General features: G+C 46.5%; 1 protein-coding gene across 1 annotated transcript in view; it reads left to right on the top strand.

The window, feature by feature from the left end:
* TPR (translocated promoter region, nuclear basket protein) overlaps nucleotides 1–14,699 on the top strand; it is a 294,162-nt gene that overhangs the window by 174,947 nt on the left and 104,516 nt on the right. The window contains exon 27 of the mRNA XM_088453921.1: nucleotides 12,810–12,957. Within this exon, the coding sequence (XP_088310047.1) occupies nucleotides 12,810–12,957 (148 nt within the window). The remainder of the gene's footprint in view (nucleotides 1–12,809; nucleotides 12,958–14,699) is intronic.

The following is a 14,699-nucleotide window of genomic DNA, read 5'->3' as shown; positions in this document are numbered from 1 at the left end:
GCACAAGAGTGATGTAACAAATTACTAATCAATATATATCACTGCACCCATGCCAATAATTTGGTCATACTAGTTGCCAGTTTACTATTTGTACGTGGTGCACCCTGGAACATATTAACATAGAGCAAGGATAAGATTAGTATTCCAATAATGGGACACTCAAACAAGCAGTGCCTAATAAAATATAACTTTTATTTGGACATTAAAATAGTGATGTATTATGTAACATGTGATTGTAATTATTAGTTATCCATTAATGGCATGGTATATTCCCCAACTTTCTTAATACTGACACTGAGCTATACAATGCAATTACGTAATGAAGATTTGTGCTTTTTGGTGCACCATTCCAATTTTGAGGAGCGCAGCCATAGCAACATAATTTCCCAGTCCTATCAAGTGGGAAAATATGTAATCCATAAGGAATGGGGACAGGTGGAAAGGTGCCAGTTAAAGTCTAAAAGACTAGAAAGCATTTATCCATCTAATGGTGACGAAATACTGCAATTGATTGTCGTTAGAACTATTTCCTCTCTAGGTGGGTTTGTTTTATAAAGTTCTTTCTAAAAACTTCATATTTCTTCAGCTACTACATTGAAATCATTGCTCACCTATGCATCAGTAGCCAGGGCCATCAGATTATGTGAGCCACTCACTCCATCTAGGAAATATCTGTAGAGTTATGGCATTAATAATAGTGGCCAGTAGAACCCTCTGATGATGCCCTTGCATAGCAGATGCCAATGAAAGAATATCTTGGTTAATGTCTCCATTTGGAGGGCCATTCTATTTGGTGAAAATGTAGACTTTAACTTACTGAAGTCCACTGGAGAGAGAAGAAACAGTTTGCCACAGTAGCAAAGTATTTTGTTCGAATCAAAGATGCAAGAAGCTATAAACCAAAAAGGCAATACAGTAGGCAGAATGTTCCTTCTACCTCTAGACAGTTTTTTTTTTTTCCAGCCTCCAAGATTAAAGTTGAAAAGCAAAATCCTATAACTCTACAATGATTATTCAGAACCAGTTTGGTCTAAAACCAGTAGGAGGCAGAATTGTGCAATACAGTGACAGATGGCCACGTTCCATCAAAGATCAGTGGGATTTAGAGATTGTAAGAATTACATTGCATGAACAGTGTATAATATATATATTTTCTTTTCTTTCCTTTCTTTCAATAAAATGTGAAAGCGCTTACTTTTAATAATGACACTAATCTCATTGTTACCCAGTGAGCGTCCATCTCCCTTGGACGTCCAAAGCCTCTATACAGTTATACCACAACAGGAGGGACTGTAAACGGTGGAATTTTTTTTTACAGAACTCTGCGTTTGATAAACTAGACATCAGATTGTTAAACTCTTGGAATTAACACTTAGGAGGAATTATTTTGTACACAATGGGGCTTATTACTTGTAAAAAGCAGTTGTGCTATAAGATAGAATGTTGCTAACATTTATGTTTGCGCAGGAGCATAAATTCTCTTTCTCTGATCCCATATCTTACTATACATAAGATATATTGATGATCTGTTAATAATTTGGGAGAAACTTACATCCATAATTAATAGCCTCAACGCACAAGAGTCTACCATTAAATTTACATCTCAATGTAGCTTACACTTTTTGGATGTCAACCTCACCATTAAGAATAACAAAACTGTGACTTCTGTCTATTCCAAAAACAGTGGTAATTAAAGTTTTGGGACTGATAGTACACCGCATGAAGCAAACTCCCAGCATGTGAATTGAAGGGATATTGCCAGGCTTGACAAGGGAGTGAGAGTCCCAACTACAGATGTGCCCACATACATCTATCCTCTGTGCGCTACAAGTTGCGCTACACAACCCAGGTGTGACTATGTAACGCCGAGCATCTTTTTTTTTTTTTGTGCATCTTTTTACCTTCAAATGCGTCTTATTTGCACAACAATGCGACTGTTCTGTGGGTGTATTTGCATGCTAAACTCTACGTAAGTGTTACAGCCGCTGACACTGTAACGTAGCATTTCGCATGCAGATACACCCGCACTTGCTCACAGAACATAGGCATGATGCATATCATTTGAATGGGCAGAAGCTGCTTGTGCTATCCAGTTGCATAGTAGTGCAAATAAGACTCATTTAAAAATATAAAGACTCACAAAAAGACATGCGGCGCTACTCAGTCTCGCCACAGCATAACTCGACTAGAAGGGGCTGTTTAATGCGCAAGGAGGCTAGATGTACACTGGTGGCCAAAATTGCGGACACATTTTGAAATTTTAATGTTTATCAACTTCGAATGCTTATAAAAACTGTTTCACTTCACGCAGTGCAATGATTCATATATCAAATGAAAGGAAATTTAATGCTGAATTCAACACAATAAACAGAGGTCAAATATTTGCATTACAAGGGAAGTTATGCTGTGAAAACAACACTTAGGGTGAAAATCCCTGTGTAATTATGATACTGTCCTGTCAGTATTTCGTTGGGTATCCTTTATTTTTCAAGACCGCAGCACAGCAACGAGATCCAGGATTGTGGTGGTAAGTGAAAATGGTCTTTCGTATGCAGCAATTGCGAGAGAAATTGGTGGGAATGTGACAACGTCAGGAGTACGAAAGTTTTGTTTGTGTTTCCTGATAGCGTAATCTACACAAAACAAAGAAGGAAAAGGCCGGAAAAAGTGCACAACAGCTGTTGATAGGAGAATAAAACGAATTTGCGTCAGGGACAGATGGATGTCATCTGCGGCCATTAGAAGTAAACTGAGTGCAACTGGTGTTTTTGTCAGTGCAAGAACGGAATGGAGAAGACGAACGGAGGTTGGCCTAAAAGGTAGGATTCCCCGAAAAAATCCATTGCTGAATAAAAAGCAGCAGCAGAAATGAATACAGTGGACACATTGCATGGACAGAAGGTCAGTGGAAACAAGAGATATGGAGTGACCCAACTAAGATATCGATATTTGGTAGTGATGGGAGAAAATGTGTGAGACGTCGCATAGGGGAAGTGGTACATCCAGATTTTATTCAAGCGACAACAAAGAATCCTACAAGTGTTATGATCTGGGCATGTATGACAGCAGATGCTGTGTAGGCTGCCTTTGTCATAGATGGCACACTGAACAGCAGAAAGTACATTGACACCATCCTACAACCAAAACTTCTACCTTCTATCAGGGATCTTTTTCCAGATAATGCCCCATTTTTTTCCAGCAGTATTCAGCTCCCTGCCACACTGCACGGACATGCATAAAGGGGTTCACGACGAATGACATACAGGTGCTGGGATGGCCAGGAAACAGCCCAGACCTGAACCCCATAAACATTTGTGGTTCTGTTTGAAAAAACTGGTACATCTGAGGTGTCCATCCAATAAAAGACAATTTATTGAGGCTATAATTGTCTCATGGCACCACATAAAGAAGGAAGAGCTCCAAACATTGGTTGGCTCAATGACACATCGCTGTCCTGCTGTCTTGAAAAATAAAGGATACCCAACGAAATACTGATAGGACAGTAACATCATAAGTACACAGGGATTTTCACCCTAAGTGTTGCTTTCACTGCATAACTTCCCTTGTAATGCAAATATTTGACCTCTGTTTACTGTGTTGAAATTCAGCATTAAATTTACTTTAATTTGATATAAGAATCATTGCACTGTGTGAAGTGAAACAGTTTTTCTAAGCATTCGAAGTTGAAAAACATTCAAATTTCAAAATGTGTCTGCAATTTTGGCCACCACTGTATGTGGACCCATCTGTAGCAAGGCAATCCTTTGCATAGTTGTATCTGTCTCCTGGAATCCTTGTGAATTGCTGTCCCATACTGAAGTTAGAGCTGTGGTAAGAGTATTAAGCATTCGATAATAGAATAGATGCAATCCTCCATTGCATGTAAAAGGCTCCCAACATGTTTTTCCGTGGCTCTGCCTATAGCGTCATCAGAGGTATATATCTCTAGATCACATTAGTTTATCCCAAACCTTCAAGAAGTCTCTCGCCCGGTGGCAAAACCCCAATATTAAAAACTCAGGGAATGTCACTCAGATCGAGAATGGTTAATATTGATACTACTGGGCTGGGTCACTCCTCCTCCCAAAGATAGAATAAGGGTTATGGTCTTGAAAAAATAAAATGCAGCAGTGTACTGGAAATGAGAGCATGTCTCTCTCTCAGGTGCTGTAAATATTTGGGCTTCCTCAGTGGAACATTATGACCAAAATCCAGACTGCCAACGTACCAAGTTTTCTTCTCTTAATGCAAATTTCCAGGGATATGAGAGGATGCATTATTAATCCTTTGGGGATTTATATTGCTTGTCTTTCCTGTTTCATACAGTCTCTCACATGCTATGAAAGATATAAAAAAAAGAAAATGTAGTAACCTTTCATTATGACCAGTGTCCATTATTTCCAGGATCTTGGGAGATGCTTCAGGAGAAATCATGATCTCTATACCTCTTCATCCTGATGCATTGCTTCATGCTCCAGCTATTGCCTAAAATGTGTGACAACCACATTTATTGGCATTGATATTAAGTGTTAACTGTTCAGAAATAAAGGACCCAGCAGTCGGTTACAAGCAAGGGAGGCCAACTTTTCAATAAAATATTAGTTTGTTAGTTTTTGTAAGAGATTTATAACCTATTTTGAATATAAAGTCTAACCGTTACGCACATCCTTAATTTTCTACAGGATGGACTGCGTGACCATCTTACCTTATCCACACTCCATATAAAAAAAATCCACACAATTGTCCTCCAAACAATTGATTATTCGTTTAAGTGGTGAAGAGACCTCTATGGTGAATGTGCTTTCTTGCCACTTGGTGGCTCCATGGGACCTTTTAATCTAGTGCTTTGTGGCTCCTTGAGACCTTACTGTAAGCTAGTTCTTAATGCGAAAGTGAATTCCCCTTGTTCCTCGTGGCAGTTATATCTGACAGAAGGATTGGAGAGTTATAGGCACTATGGTGTAAGGAACCCTTTTTAAAATTCTGCAAGGATAAAGTTGTTTCAAGCGCCAATCTAACATTCTTGGCAAAAGTCATATGTGATGGCACTTCCAAATTAGACAGGTGTATACATCTGCATACATTGATATATGGTACTAACCCCGTATTGCTTGTTACAAATCAATGTTGAGATTCGGGGGGGCTGCCAACTGTCAAATATGAGAATTATTGAAGTACAGCAGAAATAAGAGAATTTCTCTCACATGGCGCACTTATAATGGTAGTGATACTATTTGTAAATTATAACTTTTATTGTTCATATTATAAAATGTCAATATCATGGACTAGGGCCAGGGAAATATAAGTTACAAAAAATTTATTTATTGTTCATATTACAAAATGTCAATATCAAGGACTAGGGCCAGCAAAATAGAAGTTAAAAAAATTAAGAGATTTTCCGAAAGGGTGCAAGTAAGTTGAAAATATGCAATAAAATCAGAGATTTGTCCCACAGTGTGTCCTTAAGAAAATATATATAATATATATATTTTCTTATCTGAAACCAAGATGTTGCATATGGTAATTATATAGTTAATCATTCTTCTCCTTAATCCCATTTTGGTAATTTATATTTGGGACAAATCTCTGATTTTATTGCATATTTTCAACTTATTTGCACCCTTTTGGAAAATCTTTTCCCATTTTTTAACTTGTATTTCCCTAGTCCATGATACGGACACTTTTGTAAAATGTGTTTGTTTTTCATATTATAAATAGTATCACTACCATTATCAGTGTGCCATATTAGAGACACATTCTTTCTTATTTTTTTCTTCTGTACTTCGATCATGGCATGTCCAAGCAAGCTATGTTAGAGAAGCAGTTGTACACCAATACAAGAGTGGACATAAGTGCCAATACGTACTAAGAGCCTGCTCAACGCGGGCCTTAGCAACTCCTTAGACTTCTGTGACAGCAGGCTGGTCATCTATACATACATCCTGTCGTCTTTATTTTCATCTATTATCTGCAGACTCTATTTGAAAGAAATTGTTATCCACTCAGGGTCTGATTCAGAGCCGGACGCTATTTGCGCTCGCTCGTTCAGAAAAAAGGGGTGGCTATTCAAATGAACCGTTCGCACTTTGCGGTCTGTTCACGCCTCTGTCTGAACGAGCGAATAAAACTTGCGGTCGTAAATGTGAAAAATACGCCCCCTGGCCGCTCGCACCATACGTCATGTCCGCTATTTATTAGATTAATCGAGTACATCGAACAGCGTATGAACTGCTCGCTATTCTTGTGGTTGGTTTTTCCTACCGCTATCTTGCGAGCAGTTCTGACTATAAAACAACCAAGTGACGTGGTCGATGACGCTGCTTTGTTAATTATGCACACCCTTAAAACGCCCATTTTGACCTTTAAGCACGCATGCGTTCTGAATTCCACTCCCCGTTTTCAAGCACCTTCCCCTGTTACCACCCACATACGCCTCCTCATGTCACTCAAAATAGCAGGCATTCGCTATTTAGCGAACAAACGATTTTCGGCCGCACTGACTGGTTCGCGCATGCGTATTACAATCCGTACGCATGCGCAGATGAGCGAACATCACTCATAACGAACGAGCGGCTGCTTACGAGCGGCTCTGAATGAGGGCCTCAGTCACTTCTATAAATGTTTGCTTATGCAGCATATGTGGCTACTTTTATTTCTACTTCAGGGTCCATAGGGGTCCACAGGGTGGCCTTGGGGTATAGCTGGATCCTCTGGCACCACGGAGATAAAGCTTTTAGCTGCTCCCAGGATGCACTTGGGTCCATCCTCCTCTATACCCCGCCCCCGAGCCACAGGCACCTCAGTTTAAGCTGGTGCCCGGCTGGAGTCTGGTCACCCTGTGGGGGGGGGGGGGGGGCTGCTTTTTTTTTTTTTTTAACTAAGTTAAATTTATTTTATTTTTACTTCAGTTTTTTTCTCCAGAGCGGCAGCGATGGGCTGTCTGTACAGACGCCCACGCTGCCGCTCCTTCTCCCTGCTGGCGCCGCGACGCCAGCACTGAACTGGGGATCGCGGCGGGGGAAGACAGTCTGTACTAGCCGGACTCTGGTTTCCCCCGGGACTGCTGCCGGGGAGATCGAGGTAAGCCGTGCACCACTGATTAGCGGCGGTGCGCGGGTTCCTTTTAAATGCAGTCCCATGCCCCCGGTCTAAGGGACAGACCGGGGGCGCTAGCGGTGGCGGCGGGCTCCCCCTCCATTGGAGGCATACCCCGCCAGACCACTAGACCACCAGGGTGAATAAGGCAAGCGGGATGCCGGCAACCCGGGGGTTAATATGCTAGCCAGGGGAGGAAGCCTTCCCTGTCTAGCGGCTCCTCCCCTCAGCTCAGCGCGCCTTTCAGCACGTAGTCTGGCGTCGCTGAGCTGCAGATTCCTCGGCCACTCCTCCTCTGAGGTCTCCAGCAGCCATTTTCTCTGTGGCAGCGCAGATACTCTCAGGGAGCACGCGGACCGGTCCCCCTGTGTACCTCTCCCCTGCAAAAGGACAGTGTACACAGCACTATAGCCCTCCCAGACACTGAATCTGGGCAGGTTGATTGTAGTGGAAAGGTGCAGTGAGTATATCTTCCTGCATGGTATGTGACTTTTGCTAGTGCTGCCTGTCTGTGCTAATTTCTACTTACTGTCAGCTTATACCTATCCCTTTCCTTCTCCTACAAGCCCTACAGGTGTGCGGGGGAAGGGTGTTTCTACTGACCTCACTTATATAGATCACGTATTTGTGAGGTCCGTCACATACAGTTGTGTGCTACACAGGGCCATATTGTGGGCTGTTGTCCAGCACACTGGTGAGTGTGCACGTTTTCTTCCTATGTCATAACTGTTTTAATTATATAGTCTGTAATGTCTGAGGAGGAGATTGAGCACTCCGTGACTCCAGTATTGTTCTCCTGCATGCGCTGTTCTGCAGGAGTGGATAGGGAGAATTTGTCACAGGACGTCCTGTGCGGACGGTGCCAGGCGGTCCCTGGTACGTCTAAACCTCCTATGTCGCAGGAGCCACCATGGGCGATGTGCTGGTGTCCATCGCGGACCGTCTGTCGGTCCCGACTGCCGTCCCTACTAGGGCGTTGCCCCAGCCTACCATCCCCCATTCCCCGGGTGTCCCACAATTATTGAAGACTCCCCCGGGGTCTCAGCCTGTTGGTCCCTATGCGGGGTTGCCAATGTATATACAGTCCACCCCTGTGGCGCAGCAGGCTGTGGTGCCGTTTCAGGCTCCTGTGGCAGCTCCTCCACCCTGGGTGGATGCGCTTTCCCACACTGTCCAAGATTTGGCGGCAGCATCTTCGGCTTTTCAGTCGATGTTGCGCAGTGACGTGCCCTCCAGGGCGTCTAAACGCACAGTTATGGCGCAGGCTGCGCATTTTTCGGACTCTGAGGGGTCCTCGGATGATGGTGAGGTGCAGGATGACTCAGCCTCAGATACCTCAGTCCAGGAGGTAGACACTAAGTCTTCCATCAATGTGCGGGCTCTGGTTAGGGCGGTGCGGGCCTTTATTCTGATTGAGGATGAGGCACCTGCTCCCAAGTCGAGGTATCCTAGTTTTAAAAAGCTAAGGTTACTTCTGCAGCGTTCCCCTTGTCTGATCAGTTGATGGATCACATGGCGATGGCCTGGCAGACGCCCAGTAAGGGATTCCTGCCACAGAAGCGGTTGGCGTCCAATTATCAGTTTCCGGAGGCGCATTGTAAGAAATGGGAAACTCCGCCTGCGGTCGATTCCCATGTAACATGCCTCATCAGGAGTGCTACTTTGCCATTGCCGTCTATATCCTCACTGAAGGATCCTACGGACAGGAAGGTGGAGACTTGTCTAAAGTCTATTTACTCTCTCTCAGGGGCTGTAGCCCGGCCGTCCATGGCCATCTCCTTGGTGGCCAAGGCCATTGAGGGTTGGGCAACGCCTTGGAGGATACGTTTACGGATGAAGCTCCGGATGTCCAGAGGGCGTTGTTAGGACAGATGAGAGATGCCGCTTCCTACATTGGAGAAGCATCTTTGGATGCTAGCCTGCTGACCTCTAGGGTTTCGGCGGCAGCAGTGTCTGCTCGCAGATCCTTGTGGTTGAGGTCTTGGAGAGCAGACGCTGATTCAAAGAAATGCTTGGAGGCCTTACCTTTTAAAGGAGAGTTACTATTTGGTCCGGACCTGGACAAAATAGTAGATACCCAGGCAATATCCAAGTCAGCCTTCTTCCCTTCAGCTACGACACCTGCTAAGGTCCGGAGCTCGGCCTTTCGCTCCTTTCGGGTTCAGGGCCAGGCAAAGGGTCAGTCCTTCCCGAGGCAGTCCGCAACCAAGACCGCCTCAAAGCCAAAGAAGCAAGCCTGGAGTGCTAGGCGCCCTTCTTCCAAGCAAATAGATAAGCCTCCTGCATGATGGGACGGGCCTCCCTCTGGGGGTCCCCAGAGTGGGAGGCCGACTTCTTCAATTCGCCCAGTGCTGGCACAATACCACCACGGATGCCTGGGTGCGAGAAGTGGTCTCCCAGGGGTACGCCCTGTCTTTTCGGCACAGGCTGCCTCGCCAGTTTTTTTGCACGAGTCCTTCTCAGGACAAAACAAAGGCCTTGCAGGTTCAGGAAGCCATAGAGGCCTTGCTGACGGCGGGGGTCATTATACCCGTACCACAATCTCAACTTGGGATGGGGTATTACTCTACGCTGTTTCTTGTGCAGAAACCCAATGGCTCTCATCACCCCATCCTCAATTTTAAGTCCCTGAACAGGTTTCTCAGGGTTCCCAAATTCAGGATGGAAACTTTGCGTTCCATCATTCTGGCGATGGAACCGGGGGATTATATGGTCTCCCTGGATATCCTGGACGCCTACCTCCATGTGCCTATAGCAACATCGCACCAACTGTTTCTGCGGTTTGCTCTTCTCCACAACCACTACCAATTCAGGGCTCTACCCTTTGGCCTCTCCACGGCACCAAGGGTATTTACCAAGGTGATGGCGGTCATGGCGGCTCACCTTCGGAGCCAGGGGATACGGTTGCTACCGTATCTAGACTCCCTCCTCTTGCTGGCAAGCTCCCCGGAGGTACTGATCCAGCATCTCCACCTGACGGTCGCTTGTCTACAGGCGCACGGGTGGTTGATCAACTGGAAGAAGTCCTCCCTCATCCCATCATAGCGGATGGTTCATTTGGGGGCCCTGCTGGACTCTCGTCAGCAACCGATTTTCCTGACTCCAGAGAAGGTCTCCTCCTTACAGCTGCGGATTCACAGTTGTCTGAGCAGTGGCAGAGTGTCGGTGCACTCAGCGATGAGAGTTTTGGGGTCCATGGTGTCGGCATTCGACATGGTGGAGTTTGCCCAGTTCCATTCCAGGCCTCTGCAGAGGCTGATTCTTTCGGAATGGAACGGATTGCCACACAGGATCCGCTCTCAGATGCTGGTGTTGTCCTCGGAGGTGCATCTGTCCCTGACCTGGTGGTTACAGACGGCTCATCTCCTCGAGGGGCGCCCCTTTTGGATCCCGGAATGGGGTCTGCTCACGACAGATGCCAGTCTCCGGGGTGGGGGGGCGATGACAGGCTCCAGTCGAGCTGCGATGTCGGAGGTGTCCCGCGTCCTTGCTTGGGCAGAGCGCTATCTTCCAGCTCTCTCGGCAGTCTTCATCCCGGGAGTCCTCAATTGGGAGGCAGACTTCCTCAGCCGTTACGACGTGCATCCCGGGGAATGGTCGCTTCATCCAGAGGTATTCCAACTACTCGTGGACAAGTGGGGGCTGCCAGAGCTGGACCTGATGGCGTCCCGTCACAATCACAAGCTGCCCGTGTACGGGTCAAGGACAAGGGACGCAGGCGCAAGTCTGATAGACGCGCTGTCGGTGAAATGGCTGTTTCACCTGGCTTACTTGTTTCCTCCGATATCTCTGCTGCCTCGGGTCCTGCGCAAGTTCAAGCAGGACGGAGGCACACTGATCCTGGTGGCCCCAGCGTGGCCTAGAAGGCCGTGGTATTCCGATCTGCGGAGCCTGTCCATTGACGCTCCGTACCTCCTACCTCAACGGCGGGACCTGTTGTCTCAGGGGCCCTGTCTTCACCCATATCTGGGTCGACTATCTTTGACGGCGTGGCTCTTGAGACAGCCGTCCTGAGGTCTCGGGGCTTTTCTTGCTCCGTTATTACCACCATGCTGAGGGCGCGCAAGCCTGCTTCCGCGAGGATCTACCACAGAGTGTGGCACACTTACTTTCAGTGGTGTGAGGCCAGAAAATATGATCCCCAGGTGTTCCGGGTTTCGCGTATTCTGGCTTTCCTTCAGTCGGGTTTGGATTTAGGATTACGTCTTTCCTCACTGAAGGTGCATGTATCTGCTCTGTCGGTGTGGTTCCAGCGCAGGATTGCTGCTATGCCGGACGTACACACTTTTTTCCAGGGTGTTCTAAGAATCCTGCCTCCCTTTGTGCCACCTGTGGCCCTGTGGGATTTGGCGGTGGTTCTTCGGGCCTAACAGGGTCCTCCTTTTGAGCCCTTGGAGTCAGTGGAACTCAAGTGGCTAACTTTTAAGACTTTTCCTCTTGGCAGTTGCCTCTGCCAGGAGGGTTTCGGATTTGGGGGCGCTTTCCTGTCGTCCCCCTTTTCTGGTTTTTCATTAGGACAGAGCGGTGCTTCGCACTCGTCCTGATTTCCTGCCTAAGGTGGTTTCCAGGTACCACATTAATCAGGAAATTGTTGTACCAGCCTTTCAGTCACCTGATCTTTCGGCTGGGGAGGCTTCTTTAGACGTTGTCCGTGCACTCCAGGTTTATGGGGACAGGACTAGTACTGTGAGGAAGTCGGATTCTTTGTTTATCCTCTTTGGTTTTCACAAGAGGGGTTGGCCTGCCAACAAACAGACTCTAGCCCGTTGGCTTCGTTCTGTTATTATTGAGGCTTATATGCAGGAGGGTTTACCTGTTCCAGCCTCTGTTATTGCTCATTCCACTCGGTCTGTGGGCCCTTCTTGGGCTGCTAGCCGTGGCACCACTGCTGTTCAGTTGTGTAAGGCGGCCACCTGGTCTTCCATTCAGACCTTTTTGAGGTTCTATGCGTTTGACACCTTTGCCTCTCAGGATGCATCCCTTGGGCGCCGGGTTCTCCTATCAGCACAGGAGCATCCCCGCCCTTAGTTGGACTGCTTTGGGACATCCCCAAGGTCACCCTGTGGACCCTGAAGTAGAAAACAAGAGATATGGTAAGAACTTACCTTTGTTATCTCTGTTTCTACGAAGTCCGTAGGGTCCACAGGGCACCCGCCCTGACGCACCTGGCTTCATATGGGCTTTGTGACTGGTCACCGGTTTTCAGTCTCCCATTTCTCTGAGTATGGTTCTTGTGTGTTCCATTCTTCCTTCTCTCTGTTTCGTCTCCTCCTCCGGCCTTGGCTGCTTACCAACTTAGGTGCCTGTGGCTCGGGGGCGGGGTATAGAGGAGGATGGACCCAAGTGCATCCTGGGAGCAGCTAAAAGCTTTAACTCCGTGGTGCCCGAGGATCCAGGATCCAGCTATACCCCAAGGTCACCCTGTGGACCCTATGGACTTCGTAGAAACAGAGATAACAAAGGTAAGTTCTTACCATATCTCTTGTTTTTATTTTGTAGCCCCCTTTATTGTATTGCTTCGGTACATTCAATTGTACTGACTGCCATGAACTATGTATGTATTCCTGGGTAATGGCAGAAACTATTATGAGCGCAATGAGTTAACATATAATCAAAGAATAATAGTTAACATTTTGGATGACCTTTCAGTATAACTTGTTTTTTTTTCCTTTGTCCACCAATCCATGTATGTTTTTAAATGGTCTCTCTTATAGATTTGTGAGACGGGAGAAAGAAATTGCTGAAACAAGGTTTGAAGTTGCACAAGTAGAATGTTTGCGATACCGGCAGCGTATAGAGCACATGGAAAGAGAAATAAATGAGCTGCAAGATAGTTTGAATACAGAACGTGAAAAAGTTCAGGTTGGCTTTACAACTTTTTACCCTTTTCCTTGTATATCTGAATACACGTTGGTCTTGTACTACACATTTTGTTGGAAAGATGTGCAGAACTGTAATTCTTCAAACCTAGTTCTCCACTGGGGGACTCTGGGTTATAGACAATGGTGAGTGGAGCCTGGTACTTTAAATCTTCAGTGATTATGACTAAGCCCTCCCCCTCTATACTCCACCTGACTCAGTTTAGTTTAGTGCCCGGTGGAGCTGCCTGTCTGTTTTTAATTTTTCAATTTTGTAGCGGAAGTCTGCCTTCAACGTGAGTGTCCCCGGATCGTTATGTCCAGATACCCTCCATGTGGCGTCTTCTCACATTGCGGCTGCACCGCTTAACCGGAGGCTGGCCGTAGCAGATAAGTAGGGTCTGTCCACTAGCGACGGTGGATAGACCAAGCGTGATGCTAAGCTATGGTTGCCCCCTTCCCATTATTTTGTCGGCGCCAGATCATAGGATGGCCATGTATGGAATTTTTTTTTTTATTATTATTGCTTTCTGCACCTATCCATAACATAATAAATACTAACAATATTTTACACTCCACTGAGAGCTGATATCTTTTTGCACCAGATGTGCAAATTTCACCGCAAGGTCATAGGACGACCATATTCCGTTGGGCTGGGAAAGGAGCCTAGCCGCACCTGTCATCCTGACAGTCCCTGCTATTGGCTGCTGCAGGCACCTCTTGCCCATCATTACGCGGCAATGCCTTGTAGCCTAGCCCAGGCGGTTTCTGGTCTGTGTCTGAGGGAGGATTTCCTTGGCCTTACCTTTCTCAGCTTCCATGGGGGACACTGGGCGCCCTACCAGTGCTGATCTGTTATGTTTTCCAGTTGCCTGTTGTGACAACTTTTTGTTTCATCTGTGACGTCTGTATTGTTAGATGTTTCGGGGTTCCTTTTTCTTTGGAGTCTGATGGTGTCTGAAGATTTAAAGTGCCAGGCACCACCCACTGCCATGTATAACCCAGAGTCCCTGTGTCCCCAATGGAATTGGAGAAAGGGATTTTACTGTTAAGTACAAACAGCGGTGTAACGAAGGGGGTCAGACGGGGTACTTGCCACCGTCGCAGTCAGACCGGCGGGGGTATGGTCCGCACTACACAATAAAATGCTGCCAGTGGTGTGTGTGTTTTTGTTTGTTCATGAGTGAGCTCCAGCCCGGCTCCGGCCCTGGGTGCAGCAGCCAGGGAGTCTGTCTGGCTCTCATTGGCTGCTAAAACAAACACACCACCGGCGGCGTTTTATTGTGTAGTGCGGACCACACTTAGTGCTGTCTGCACTACACACTAAACACTGACCTGGAAGCCGGCGACCTTCACCCCCCCCTTTGTCTCTCCCATAATGCCGAGTGAGGGGACCAGTAAGTATAATTTTGTCTGACTGTGTCTACAAGTTTTATGTGTAAATGGCACTACTACTGGGGGCACTGCATAGTGGACACTGTATATTGGGCACTGCATAATGTGCACTACAACTGGGCATTGTGTAAGAGAACTACTGCTGGGGACATTGCATAAGGGGCATTACTACAGTGGGCATAGCATGAGGGGCACTACTACTAGGACATTGCATAATAGGCACTACAACAGGGGGCACTTTATAAGGGGCACTACTACTGGTGACATGATGGTGCATATGGAATGGAAAGGAATGCTCCCAGAGTAGCAAACTGTCATGTTGACCCATCCCCATTTTTCAGTGGCCATGCC

The sequence above is a fragment of the Taudactylus pleione genome, unplaced genomic scaffold (genome assembly GCF_031769625.1).
Source record: "Taudactylus pleione unplaced genomic scaffold, aTauple2 ptg000602l, whole genome shotgun sequence".
Lineage (NCBI taxonomy): Eukaryota > Metazoa > Chordata > Amphibia > Anura > Myobatrachidae > Taudactylus > Taudactylus pleione.
Note: the sequence above shows the minus strand (reverse complement) of the source record. Positions and strands in the feature narration are given on the sequence as shown.